This window comes from Montipora foliosa, chromosome 12 (assembly GCF_036669935.1).
Source record: "Montipora foliosa isolate CH-2021 chromosome 12, ASM3666993v2, whole genome shotgun sequence".
In the NCBI taxonomy this organism is placed as follows: domain Eukaryota; kingdom Metazoa; phylum Cnidaria; class Anthozoa; order Scleractinia; family Acroporidae; genus Montipora; species Montipora foliosa.
Window position 1 is genome coordinate 17,422,474 of NC_090880.1, and position 15,000 is coordinate 17,437,473.

General features: G+C 40.6%; 1 protein-coding gene across 2 annotated transcripts in view; it reads left to right on the plus strand.

Moving 5' to 3' along the window:
• Positions 1-10,592, plus strand: part of LOC137979284 (dipeptidyl peptidase 3-like) — a 28,440-nt gene extending 17,848 nt beyond the window's left edge. For both annotated transcript variants that reach the window (XM_068826521.1, XM_068826522.1), the window contains 7 exons: positions 1,901-1,993; positions 2,910-2,972; positions 3,126-3,250; positions 3,948-4,068; positions 4,396-4,578; positions 6,569-6,719; positions 10,288-10,592. In XM_068826521.1, coding sequence (XP_068682622.1) covers positions 1,901-1,993; positions 2,910-2,972; positions 3,126-3,250; positions 3,948-4,068; positions 4,396-4,578; positions 6,569-6,719; positions 10,288-10,424 — 873 coding nt within the window. In that variant the 3' untranslated portion in view covers positions 10,425-10,592. The remainder of the gene's footprint in view (positions 1-1,900; positions 1,994-2,909; positions 2,973-3,125; positions 3,251-3,947; positions 4,069-4,395; positions 4,579-6,568; positions 6,720-10,287) is intronic.
• The last annotated feature ends 4,408 nt before the right edge of the window (positions 10,593-15,000 follow it).

Here is a 15,000-nt window from a genome sequence, read left to right on the forward strand (position 1 = left end):
TTAAAATAAAACATACTGCATAATGTAAGGGGTAAGAAGAAAAGGGAAAAACACTAACCAGACACACTCAACCCGAACACGGACATTGTCCTTTCAAACTCCCAACATAGTGCTAATTTCCTTCACTTTGAAGCCTTGAGCCAGTAAAAAAAAGGTAGTTTCTCTGGTGTTATTTCAAACGATGGCCTTCTTCGAGCGCCAGAATGATTTGACTGGGCATGATGACCTTGGTCAACTTGTTCGTTGGAACTGTGATTCGCTTCAATCTATATAAGGGCCTCATAGGGAGTGCTTATTGTAGTGACGATATAATCAGGTACCTCAAGATTGACCAGCATCCCAATTATACAGTCTTATCTTAGAGCTATTGATCCCATTCCGCTGGAATTTTCCAATCTTTCAATCCTGAAAATAAGGGTCATTTATAGCTCACACAAAACTGTACAAAGCCGCCATTATCCCGATTTTCGGACTTGATCCAGGCCCTTTTGAGAGGAGGCTACGTCACGCTTGACGTTCGATACCTTTGTGGCGGAAATCGCACTCCCTTTGCAATGCGAAGTCAACTTTTCTCGACGATGTTGTATTCAGGTAATCCAACTGACGAAATCGGCTAGACGAACTGGATATTTCGCGACAACGTTGAATGAGAAGGGTACTATTTTGACAGACTTAACTGATTAGAGTGTAATTTGAAGTGATAGGTTTCTACCCCATATGAACATTTGAGAGTTAGCCCTACTAATGGAAGTGGGCCCACACAAGGACATAGAAAAACTCTGACAAACTTAACGCTCACATGGTTTATATGGGGTAAAAGCCTCGCACTTCACGTTACACTCTAATCAGTTAACCCTTTAAGCCCCGAGGGGTTCCCCTTGACGAGTAAAATCGTCTGGCGTTAGACAGAGTAAAATCTATAAGTGCCATTTGGCACTCTCGGGGCTGAAAGGGTTAAACGGGGACATAGTTTTTTGATGCTGTTAGCTTAACCCTTTAAACCCCGAGGGGTTCCCCATTGACGAGTAAAATCGTCTGGCGTTAGACAGAGTAAAATCTATAAGTGCCATTTGGCACTCTCGGGGCTGAAAGGGTTAATATAAGTCTGTTCAAAAAATACAAGTGCTACACGGCCAACGTTTGCAAAAACGTAATCCTTCCTTATATTTTGACAAACGTGCAAAATATGAAATCGTGTATGTTTTCCTCGCAAGTGCATGTGTGTTCTTGTTTCGGCATTGCGTTTAAATTTTACAAATTGAAACCTGAGAAGTTTCGACATGGTGTTAAGAAGTTTAACATTAATCTCAAGACATTGATACCATGCACCTATCCCGGAGAACACTGGAATTAAATAGTTTGATGTTGAGTGCTTAACTCAAATGTTAGTTCCACAAGTTGGAAGATGAGTGTTAAACTTGAATATCAAAAACTAATTTTGATTTTTGGCGGGGATGGAACACCATAGACGGCCGCGAGATTGAAATATTGCATCGTCGATGGTTCTCCAGGATACAAAACCAAGGCATAACGTAGAAAGAGGCTAGAGTGTTAAACCGATGCCAAATCTCCGGGAAATCTTGCTTTACACAGTAGCGCATAGGCGAGTTTTTTGGAGTCTCGCCGTTTAGTTACTAGGCTTACCTAGCAACAGAACGGGAACGTCAGTGGCGACGTCGCTTGCAGCAAAAATACCAATGAGAATTCAGAATAGAGAAGAAAAAAGTGGATTCTGTTCTATTCTGAATTCTCATTGGTATTTTTACTGCACGCGACGTCGCCACTGACGTTCCTGTTCTCTTGCTAAATAAGCCTACTAGTATACCAGCAACCAACCATAAATAGGAATACAGTAGAAATAAAATACTGAGTTTTTAATTGTTTTACTTGCTTTTATCAGGAATTATTCACAAAACTCAAAGGCCCTGCGTTTGAGGTCCAAGTTGGCCTTCATGAGTTGTTAGGTCATGGAAGCGGAAAACTGTTCATTAAGGTACATGTAGTACAGTTATAAGTAAGTACCGGTAATACAATTGTAAGTGACTTAAACTCGAAGACGCACCTTTTTGAGGCGCGATATCATAAGCAAATGCAAACATTCTCCGACGACGTTTTGGTAATTTGAGCAACAAAAAGCCCCTAACCACAGACCGTCCGTAACATTTTAAACTGTGTGTTTGTCTTCCTTGTTTTTAAAATCGTCGTCCACCTTCATCGCGATAGAAACGTCTTTTAAGGGTTCTGTTTACGTTCCGCTGTGACTGTTAATTGCCATCTTGGATCATTCAGTCGCGCTTGAGGGAATAGAAACGAAAAGTAGAGGCCAAAGCCACTCCTTTGATAGGGTGGCTTCATGTTTAATGCTACATTTAGAGTCCGAGGGAGAAGAAACGCAAGTAGAGCTGCTGCGTTCAGAGCACATGCGAAGCGCACGCGAACTACAACAGAACGACTGGCTTTTAATTAAAGGCTTTTGAGCCGTTTTGCTGTAAGGTGTGCTTTTAGTATAGGTAATCACATGATTTCAAGTGCAATTTGGAAGAAATAAGCACGATTAAAAAGCATGCGATTACTTGTTAATTCGCTACTTGCACAATCCCACAATACACCTCTATTCCCCCCCCCCCCCCCCCCAAAAAAAAAAAAAAAAAAAACCTTTCGCATAACCATTGTTTGCAATTTCTCCTGGAACATGAAAATGTCCCAAGAGAAGTCGAAAACAATGCCTATGCAGATTTTTGGAGAGTAAAAGAGCCAATCATAATCCAGAATTTCGATGTGTAATTTGCACTGGAATTACACTTTTTGGACTCGTTTGGTGTATTACACTTTTTGCACTGTGTTATACTTGAACTGCACTACTGTCAGCCAATATTATTAAACCTGATAAACCAGTCTCTTTTCCTCAGCGGGCCGATGGTTCCTACAATTTTGATATTGAAACTGTGAAACACACGGAAACCGGTGAAAAGGTAAGAATTCAAAAACGTTCGGTAGCATCTTTAATGCTTTATTTTTGCATTGCTATTCTTAGTGGTTGGCGGAAAAAAAAATCGCACGCAAATTTTCCAACAACTAGATATGAAGCCAGGCAGTGTGACTTGTTGAATCGTTTTGGATTCCAGATCACTAGCTGTTATTTGGAGGGAGACACGTGGTACACTAAGTTTGCCGAGTTAAGTTCCTCATACGAGGAATGTCGGGCTGAATGTGTGGGGCTCTTTCTCTGTACAGAGAAGCGCGTTCTCAGGTCAGTACAATATTGTGTTTTCAGTTGTTCCTTTGTTATTAATATTTGAAAGCCTTTATTGAAATTGCCGGCCGAATGTTCAGAAACGTCGACCTGGTGTTGGGTTGTGGTTGGATTGAGGTTAAGCTGTGGCTGGATTATGGTTGGATTGAAATTGGGTATCGTCGGATTAAGGTTAAGCTATGGTTAGGTTGTGGCTGGGCTATTATTGGATTGAGGTTAAGTTGCGGTTAGTTTATGGTTGGATTGTGGTCGAGCTATTATTGGATTGAGGTTAAGCCGCGTTAGATTGTTGGATTGGGTTGTGTTATACCTCGATTAAATTTAGGTGTCATTAGGTTGTGTTTTCATGAGAGTTGGGCCATGGCTGGGTTAGGACTAGGATTAAGATGAGGTTGGAGCAGAAGCACCCTGATGGGCTCCTCAGTGATTGGAGTTATGCTGTGGTTGCATCGAGGTTGAGCTGTGTTTGGGTTATCATTATGCATGGGCTGTGCCATGGTGTGATTAAGGCTGAGTTGTGGCCTTAGGCAATTGTTGGATTATCAGTATTTAGGTTATGGCTGAGTTATTGTTAAAATTTTGTTATTAGTGAGATTTGGCTTTACCTGAATGTTTGTTTTGACGATGTGCTTCGTCAATGTGAGTTTGGCCGGAAAGGTTTGATGATACCTTCACTTACGGTATTTTGTTGTAGAATATTTGGCCATGAAGGTTCCGATGCAGACAACATTGTTTATATCAATTGGCTCAACATGGTACGAGCAGGTCTTCTGGGACTAGAATTTTTCACACCTGAAAATAACAAATGGAGACAGGTACGTAAAAATGCCACAGCCAACACTTAAAAAAAGTGATAGTGTCCTGACCGTATTGTTTAAAGGATATTCAGTAAGATGCCTCATTTGGCTTTCTAGAATTTCATCCTCGACACCCAAGTTTATGACCACTGGGGTTTTGTGAGACGGATCTTACGATTTGCATCCCTTTTTTAAGAGAAGACTAGTGGGTCAGCCATTTACGGACAGTTGTCCTGAATCATTTAGGGACTCAGAGTCGCGCACGCTGATCCAGATTAGCTTACTGGTCGGCATTTAATGAAAGAAATTTATTTTATCTCAAATAAAGAATTTGTTGTCTTCCAGGCGCATATGCATGCACGCTATGTCATTTTGCGCGTGCTCCTAGAAGCAGGCAAAGGTTTGGTTCAGCTGACCACTTTAGCAGAGGGCTCAGATGGCAAACCCGATGTTTTGATAACGCTGGACAGAGCGAAGATAGAATCTGTGGGTAGACCAGCCATTGGAAACTTTCTCAGGAAGCTGCAGGTTTGTGTCGCGAATGTGTTGTTTAACCGGCCGAGGGAGGAAAGGGATTTTGGAGTTCTTTCTAAATAACCATAATCTGACACCCAAAGGCAAAAATACAATTAATATTTTGTCACATTCTCTTTTCGTGAGTGGTTTTTGGACATTTCCTCAAAAACACAGAAGAATTTTATACCTGTAATACAATAGCTAAACAGGGAGAAACAAAACTTGAGCGAGGTACAATACCTTCTAATAACTGTATAAAATACTAGACTAGCTAGGAGACAAACGATTCATGACTGATAAGATGAAGGAGTCAAGACCGTCATTGTCATCCAGCAAAATGCATAGAAATACGTCATGTTGAGTCTACCTGTTTGGATAAGCAGTTAATGCGGGGGACGGAGGGAGGGTTGGTGTCTTTCAGTAGGGAGCTTAAGCACACGTGTTTTTGAGACGCGGACGACAACCGGAAAAGAACATTTTGCGTCCCAGGACAATGGTGTCCACAAGAGTTTTATACTAATCATCTCTAAAAGAGAAAAGACACTTGGCGATATAAATGTAGCTGTCTGAAGACAAGTCAAAAGGGAAAACAGCTCACTTCCGGTTGCCGTCCGCGTCTCAAATACGCGTGTGCTTAAGTTCCCTAGTGGCTTAAGGACGGTGCCTACTATTGGTACTGCTCATACGTTCTGCGCATCTCGAGATACTCAGGTTTCCTATTGGTGGTGCTTACCAATACACGGATATTTTTGCGCAGTTTAAAAGTATCCTGAGAAAGCAGAACTCAGCAAGTACTCTTGGTATCCAAAAGGAAAATTGGGGATAGCCGCGCTTTTTTCAGAGATAATTAAGCTTCAATTTGGAAAAGAACTCTATACATGATACATCGCTTTGTATTTTAAAGGTTTTTACAAATTTTGTTGATTAACTTTGATTGAAAAATGCGTGGTTACCCCCAGTTTTCTTTTTGGATTTCAATAACGCTTGTTAAGATCTTCTTTTCCCGCTTATTCATAAACCGGGAAAAATACCTTTGAATTAATAGGCACCGTCTTTAAAGGCAGTTACTCTCCGTACTTTTTCTCTGCTTTTGTGTAACTGACAAATGTGACCCCATCACATCAGTGCAAAATGTTAAGAAAGCAACGCATTACGTTAGGTCGTTATCACCTTATATCTCGAAGCGGTGAGCTTTCTCTGTATTCACAATATCCCAATATCCGCAATGTTTTGCACTTGTTCTTTATTTAGCAATTATTGCGATTCTTGATCGACAGGAGGATATCACAATTAAAAAGGATTATTATATCGCAAGCAATTCTCAGGTTAAATGGAGCATTCTGATTGGCTGGTTTCGGTCGTGATTTTAACGTAGGGACCTTTAGAGCATGCGCATAAGGTTTGGAGGTCGACATTTTCGAAGTCGAACGAACGGAAAACTCGTATTCATACTCGTCCTCGTCCTCCGATCGAAAGGTCCCTTGTATGGATCATTACCATGGAAACGGCCCGTTTTCTTATTTTTTTCTCTCTCTGGGAAATTCAAGTTCAGCGATACACACAAAAAAATTTAAATTTTTTCATCACAACAGTAGAATTATAGCAAGCGGAATTTAGTTTTACATGTAAAAGGCTCAGCCGTTCAATGTTCGCTGATGGAAGACGAAGATTACGGACATTCACCAAGTGGAGAAGTGTCCGATCGCTCAAAGAAGCGATGCCATTCGATAAACAACTTACGAACCTTACTTTCTCAGGACCGTACTGGGGAATATTGGCCCTCGGTCGTTTTTGTACGGACCCATGGACTCCCACGACCTCGGGCCAATATTCGCCAGTACAGCCCTCGCGCTCGGTTAGTAAGAGCTTGATAAAAAAAAAAATTCTGTTAAAAATGTACTAATGTGGGATAAGAATTGAAAGTAGTTGTGTATGCTCATAGCCATCTTTCCGTTACGACATTGGTCATTTGATTCCTTTTGCTAATCATATTTTACAACAGGTTTATAAGTCGACAGCTGATTACACTGGTGGGAAAGCTTTGTACGATAAATACTCCGTGGTCGATGATGAATTTCTAGCTCTGCGAAAGACAGTGCTTGCACGCAAGACACCGAGAAGATTGTTCGTACAAGCTCACACAACGTTAGGAGGTAAATAGACAATTCTTAAAAGCAAGGGGTGTGTAGTAAAGAAAATGCTGTCTTTCCACCTCCTTTCCGAATATGGCTCGAGTTATATTTTTTAATTTGGCGCGAGTTTCATTCCTGGGGTCAATTCAATAAAAATTTTACAGGTGTAGTTTACAAGTTTACATGTTTACATGTTTTTGCATGTAAACACAAAAATGAGTTCAATAAACATCGTTTCAAGTCATCTTTACAAGACTCCGACTTGTAATCACAGGTGTAGCGCTACACCTGTGAAATTTGTCCCGTGCAAAATTCAGTAAGAGTTTTACAGGAGTCCGCCGACTTTATCTTTACAATCGTCTAATTTGTTAATTACACAACGATGAAATGATATATGAAATGGATCATATATGAACTGCGGATATGAAATCAAGTGAAGCTATGATCCTCGCAGTTATGAACGCAATTTTTGCAATTGCGTAAAGAAGCCAGAAAAATTTAGGACTTCAACGGGGTCCTGAATAATTGGTAATTACAAGTGCAAGTTAGCGGTACTTGTGAGCTTAACGTACGACTTGTAGGAAGCGTCTTCCGAACTTTTAATATGTTCTCGTCGAGCGAAGAAGAACTTGAAGAGCTATTGAGACACTGAGTTATTCGGCAGCCTAGACCTTTTGAGGAAAGACGGGTTGCTTGACATTGAAAATCCACGTGAATTTCGTGAGAAATATCGCCTCTCTGTCACGGCATTCGAGTATCGGCCAACAAATAAACCTCGTGCAATTGGAACAGTTACAATAGTAAAACTACAGTTGTGCATTACAATTGTATCGTGACCCGGGCTACACGTGTGAATTCCAGTCTAGAAAAATCTCTTATTGAATTCGTGAATTTACAAGTTGGGCTTTACACGCGTAATTTACCCAAGTAAAAACTTGACTTGTAACTCTTTCATTTATTTTATTGAATTGACCCCGGAATTTGTGCCGAGTTTCACTTATTTCCAGAAATGCAAGAGTAATTACATGCAAGCCCAATTTTGATATCCAACATTTGCTACTTATTTGTAACAGTAAGGCGAGGGTAAAGATTAGCGTTATTTTTAGGTCAGAGTAAATGCAGCACTTAATCCGAGAGCGGTTTTCAATTGATTGTCGAAAGTACTTAGCGATTTGCTTTGGTTTTACATTACTTCATCAAGTGATTGGTTCAAAGTTCTCGCGCCACTTCTTCAACCAATCAAAAGTGAAACCAAAACCAATCGTGGCTCGCGCGCGCACATTTTCCCGCGCTTTGTGTCGGCTACGTGTAATTACTTCTAGTTTTGATTGGTTTACTTTATCCTTACTTGAGGAGTGGCATTTGGAGAAAACTTAACGCCGTTAAGTATTCCGAGACACGAGTGATGTTGAAGTTGGGGATTGAAAAGAGCATTGTTTTATTCCGGATTGTTGGTCGAGTCCGATTCCTGAATAGCCCACTTTCGATATATTAAAATTCAGTCCCAAGCAAAAGAGCTCATCTCGAGGCTTTGGGGAATAAACTCATGCAATTCGTTATATTTATTCCCCAGAGCCTCGAGATGATGCCTTTTGTGGCTCTTATTGAGGGTGGGCTTTATTGACAATCGATGTGATACTATAAGCACCACGAAGTTCTTCGTGTCTTTTAGAAGAAACGCAAAGTAAACGCTTTGTTTATAGTGGAAGTGCACTTAGCTATCAAGCTAGTTCACAGGCACCCCACTTTTAAAAATCTGAAAGAAACAATTCAAACTTAACAGAAACATGATTAAGAACCACAACGGGCTGGAGCCAACCAGTTGGTTATTTACAAAGTGCGGTAGAATTGAATCCAGGATAACCAGAAACAAATCCAAACCAGAGATTAGAACGGGATTTGAACGCGGGACAACTCCCTAACCACTGCACCACGCCACATCCCTACCCGATTTCCAGTTCCCGCAAAAAGGACATTTCGGGTTTTTTTTTTCCTGTTTTAGGCCTGTTTCCTTGACCATCTCGTATGTGAATTTCATAGCGACTTCTTAGCAATGCAACGGGTGGCTCAGTTGGTTGAGCATCGGGCTGTCATGCGGGAGGTCGTGAGTTCGACTGCGGCCGGACCAACTCTCAGGGTCTTAAAATATCTGAGGAGAATGTGCTACCTTTGTAATTACATCTGCAAATGGTTAGACTTTCAAGTCTTCTCGGATAAGGACTGTAAACGGGAGGTCCCGTCTTATAACCCTTGTTGGAAATTAAATAGTATGGGACGTTAAAAGAACCCACTCACTGTTCGATAAGAGTAGGGGACGTAGTCCCCCGTGTTGTGGTCTGACCTTATCAGAACGGGGACATCTTTCACTTCCTAAAATAAATTTTAACCTGTGTGATAAGCAGTCTGGCTAAAGTCCCTCGTAAAACATTGTAAATTAGTCCTGAAAAGCTCCTAGGGGAGAGACTAATAGCTTCACTTCGAAGTGACCCCATATTTGTAATAATCCCTTTATGGTCATTTTGTTGCATGGTCTCAAGCTTATTTACTGAGCGCAAGACAGTATTCCTTTTTATTACATCCATTTAGAAATCGCTGGTGATCCTTGCAATCTCAGTGGCTCTCAGCAGTGCGATTTATTTACAAATCGCGCTATTTTTTGTTCTAAGTGGTATCTTTTCCCACACCAATGAGAAAAGAGCACTAAACCAAAACAGCTAATCAGATTTTAAATCATGTTTAAAGTAAACAATCGAATCGCAGGAAAATGACAGACAAAGAAGACATTGTGTGACGAATTTTGCAACTTTTTTTCCAAATGGATCAATAAAATATTGGTACTGCCTGAAATCCCTGTATTTGAGGAATTTATTTGTGCGATTTCTAGATGGATGTAATTAAGTAGTAATTGAACTTCGTGTCGTGCAATTTTGGTCTGAACTCATACGCGTGATTTCAAATCAAACTCGCGCTGCGCGCTCGCTCAATTTTGAAATCACCCGTATGAGTTGAGACCACTCCGCTCAGTTCAATTACCATTATTAATGGGGAGATTGTAAATAAAATCAAATTAAAGTAACTAGGTAGATCAAGTCAGGTGGTGGTTTTTTATGGTAGGGGAAAACCGGAGAATCCTGAAGTTTTTCCAAAGCCATTGGAAAAATTAACTTCTGCACTCAGGCTGAAAGACCAGATATTTTTACAGCTCAGCTGGCGGAGTTCTCGGGAGCTGAGACTGGAATCTCGGTCAGCCGACCTTTTTTTTGCACAATCGGGATTTCAGTAAACCGAGCCAGCTTGCCTAACCTAAATTTTGCACGAACAAATGCTCTTGAGTTTTTATATTTTCATTGAATTGTAGAATGAGGAAATCACTTCCATTTTTAGTGAGAACACCCTCTAGTATTTCAGGTCTCAAATGGATCGTTATTCGACTTATCCGATTTATCCAACATATTGGGAACCTGTTTGTAGTTAATCAGTGGTCATCAAATAGTAGTTATATATATATATATATTCGAATACTAATACACTGCTTCTTTCCTAGAAGAAAATTCAATGTATATTTATTTATTTCATGCATTTCCTGTAGCTGACAATTCTGTAACACTGACAGAGTTTGAGGGAAGTCCAACAGGCATGATCAACTCCTTCACTACTCGTTTCCCTGGCACTAGCAGTGTGTTGGAAGAGCTTTGGCAGGCAGAGATGCCCTATCATAGACTTTGATAAACAATTAACAATTATGTGACTCGACAGTTTTCGTTCATTCATTCATGACCACGTCCGTATCTAGGGGTGCGGCGACGCCATTGAGAAGTTCTTTGCCTCAGCGTCCATTCCTGAAAACACCCTGCCAGCAGAGCCGTTTTTAACTGGACGGGAAAGAGAGGACCCTGCAGAAATCGTGAAGTGTTTATGGAGTATTCGCAAGCCGTTGCTTAGCGACAGTTTGAAACCCAGGCCAAATCTCGATCGCACTCCTAAATTCCATATTGGTTTTCGTACTGAAGGCTCTTTTTTGACCTTCGCCTTGTCAGAAATATCATGCGTGCGGTGCTGAAACCGATTTGACAGGATTGAGTAGCCTAGAAACTTGTGCTGCGGCGGCTTAAAAGACTCGACACGATTTCCGCAGAGCCTCTCTTGCTCTTCCTCTGGTGGGGTTTCATAGAGGCTCTGCTCCAAGGGTGTCGCGGAAAAAGCCATTTAAAACATATAACCCAGTTCCAAGTGTCTCCTTAATCTCGTAACCAGATCTTACTCGGTCACTGGAACTGTGAGATCTGGGTGCGAGATTAGCGTCTCCTCTCTCCCGTGAGAAATAAACCTAGACCACATGGTAACGTGACCACGTGTGGCAATCACTTCACAGAGGCCGAGTTCGAGACCAAATGTCGCCATCAGAACAATTCATTGATCTAGGACGGGTATTTTTTGACAACAGTGAGAAATTAACTTATACGTGGAGTCGTGGTGACATGAAAGCATGAATAAAATTTTGTAATTTTTAATCTTGCATTGTTCTGTCAATTCATAGTACCACCATGACCCACCTACCAAGCCGTTAAAAGCGCAGAAGGCAAAATCTCAGGAAGTGCAAAAAAAAACAACAACAACAACAACAGCAACTTTCCCCCTTGTTTCGTTCGCGGATTATAATTCCCCTTTCTCCTGTGTCAAGCTAGCGCTGTTTTATTTCTGTGAAAGCTTTCATAGACGTGTATATGTCGTGGATTCATCGAAATGCCGGACTTTGCCTTCAAATGGGTGTTTGTCTGCGTGTATCTTTTTTCAAATCTTTCTGCAAATGTACGGTCAATAAGCCAGTCTTCTTCCTTTAATCAATGTGTATCATTTTCCACAGCTAACAGGCTGGCTGAAGTGCCAGTCGCGGTCCATCATTCTTTTGAGCAAAGGAAATAAGCTTTTGCCATTTGTTTTTGGCGTTATCTAAGGGTTGAGTAATATTTCTGCAAAAGGAAGAACATGTCTGAAAAAAGTAGCCTTATAAAACAAGTTTCTGCTCTCAGAGGTTGCTCCGCCATTGACAATCGTAAAGCTTACAGACTAAAATAAATTGTCCAAATTGTTCAATTCAGGTTTGTCACACTTTCAAAAGGCGGGGACAGATTGAGAGAGAACTACAGTTGAACCTGTATATAACGGCCACCCTCGGCCGCTTAACCGTGCAAATGCCACATAATGGCATTCTTTGTCTTTAATTTTCCTGCTTTTTGATTATTTAATTTACACGAACCTTGAAATGTGATTGAAGGGGGTAGTTTCTAAAAAAACTGCGGTGCTGCGTCGGTGGGGAAGTAGAAAACAAAAATTTGGTTTTATGAACGGAGTTGATAATGTAAATTGGCCACCGTACAGAGAGATTCTAAAAGCTGACGTTTCGAGCGTTAGCCCTTCGTCAGAGCGAATCGAGGAATTTTGGGTTACGTGTAGTTTTTATAGTAGAGTAGGAGCTACGCTATTGGTGGTACCATGGCAACGTGAAAAACAGAAGTATATTAGTTAAATGAAAAGCGTTCGTTAATACCGTGAGGATTAAGGGTGCCGATTTGGAAGATTAATTTTTGTTCCAGATTCTTGCGGCTTTCCGTCGTACCTAAATGTAGGGAAAGGCCGCAGCTGCATCCTTGTCATCTGACGCACTGTCAAAGAACCAAACTGGGAAACGCTCCTCCGCCTTGCCAAACTAGTTTTAACGCTTAACTGTTTTTCATTCGCTGGCAACTATTACAAACAAATTTAATGGTGTAGCGATGGGCACAAGAATGAGACCTAGCTATGCCAATCTTTTTGTAGGATATGTTGAACACCAATTTTTTAATCAGTACAACGGCCCCAAACCTGAACTCTACGGCCGCTACATCGACGACTGCATCAGCGCTATTTCATCCAGCAGAGAAGAACTCGATCAATTTATAAACTCCGTCAATTCTTTTCATCCGGCTCTTAAATATACCTGGGAAATTTCGGAAACTTCATTGGCTTTCCTAGATATCAAAGTTTCTATTAGTGGCAACGTGCTATGTATCAGTGTGCACTATAAACCTACAGATTGTCAGTTATTTGTTGTATTATCACATCTATCACTTGTCAAGAACTCCATTCCTTATTCTCAATTTCTTAGACTTCGATGTCTATGTAGTGATGACTCCGATTTTTCCAGCAAATCAGAGGAGATGTGCCAGTTCTTCGAAAAACGTGGCTATCCTGTCTCTGTGGTCAAAGCGGGCCATCATCGCGCCCAACAATTTGATCGACAGTCAGCACTACAAACGTCACAAAAAGGAAAGAATGACAGAATTCCATTCACACTCACTTTCCATCCTAATAATCACGCAAGCAAAAGTATCATTCTTAATAATTTTAAATTACTCCAAAATGATCCCGAGACTGGTAGAATCTTTTCGCAACCTCAACTTATTTCATTCAAATGCGACAAAAACGTAGGCAACTTTTTTGTTAGAAGCGCGCTCAAAGCTAACTTTATTTACACAAAGCAGCCTAACAAAATCAGTACCTTGCTTAGTTCGCATTTTTGAGCGTTAAAATAGAATTTTTAGTCCTTTGTTTCAGACGGTTAATCGTACATTATGAGGTCACCCATCCAAATACTAACCCCACCGGACAGGGACTAAGTTCAGTGAACTGTTGTCTTAGAAAGCTGTTAGACGCTCAGACATCCTCGGAGACCCAGGGGCAGTCAGTCGAGACGGGACGTGAATCGACGACTGGCGTATAGTTTCAAGTAAGCTTACGCTGGTAACCTATGACGGACAAGTTCCAGAGCGAATTAAATTATAATTTTCTGATTGGGCGGAAATTACCGCAATTGTCTCTTTTTCTGCCCAATCAGAGAACCTCATACAATGAAGTCAGATTGTTATTTTATTTCTAGCGCTCGACTTGCCTGACTCGTACAACAGACATACCCTGCAACGAAAATTTGGGTCGCAAAGGGACCCGCAAAATACAGAATTCATTAAGTAATGACAATTATCTGTACATGTGTAAAATCGAAATGCTTGGTCAAAACATCGAAGAGCCCACTATAAATAAATCAGGAAGAAGACCAATTGCAAGGGAAGGTACTGTCGTCTTTTACTGTTCCGCTTTTCAATTCAAACTACCGTCGTGAATTAATTTTGGTATAAGCATTCCTATCTGCGGAGCAGATTGCAACTCGTTTTTTTTTTTTTCTTTGCGCGGCAAATTTATCTTGACTTATTTATCCTAAATGCAAAAAAATATGTGTATTGCCTCGCTGTTAAGTAAAGTTTTGCAGTGATGAGCCAAGAAGTGCTTTTGTGAATTGTTGCCATCTCTGTGGCTTTAATGAAACAATTGTTAAGGGGGAAAAAATCATCACTGGCGACCGCATAAAGAAATTTAAGACAGTGTGTAGCCAAACAATAGCCGGCGATGGAAGACCCCAAGCTATTTGTGATACCGGTACTTGCAAGTAGCAAGTACAACGCGCTTGGAAAAAAATCGTAAAGAAAGTGCGATTGTAGCAGCCCTGAAGTGGAAGCACCAAATTTTATCCCTGACATCTTGTCAAAGCGACAAAGAAACAGCGACTGTCGTACAACAGAAAAACTCAGGTTAAATACTTGTATCTGAGCATGAAGGTGGAAGGAAGGGGGATCATGAAACAGGTGTTTTTCAGCCTGAATTTCCTGGAGTGATTAATCTAAATGATAGATTTTGTCCAGAACAAATGGTATCATCTCGAGGCTCTGCGGAAAAAAAACTCTAACCCTAACCTTATATTTATTCCCCAGAGGCTCAAGATGATGGCTTTTGTTTAGGACTGATTTTTTTATATTATATATCGAAATTGGTCTATTATAAAAGAAAAATAGTGATGCAAGCAGCCAAACCTGTATTTGCCAGTGAGCTCCAAGTACAAGAGGTAAAACATGTATGTATGTATGTATGTACACAGAGAAAGAATACACATGGAAAGAATACTAAAAGGCAGTGTGCACACATGGACATTGTTTTTCTGTGTTTAAAAACTGAAATAAATAAATTTCTTTTCAATATTATAGATGACTCTAGTTAAGGTTTTATTTATTATAGTTTTTTTAAATAGTGGACGGGGCTAAAAATGGAGTGACTCAAAAAATCCTACAAAATAGAGTGGCATTATGGAAACACAAATCCAACAATAACCTATGATGCAAATCATAGGATTAGTTGTGAGTTCTACTAGTGACCCTCTTGTTGGTAACAGTAATTATAACAATTCATCAGTACTAAACAGTGCAATGTGCAACTT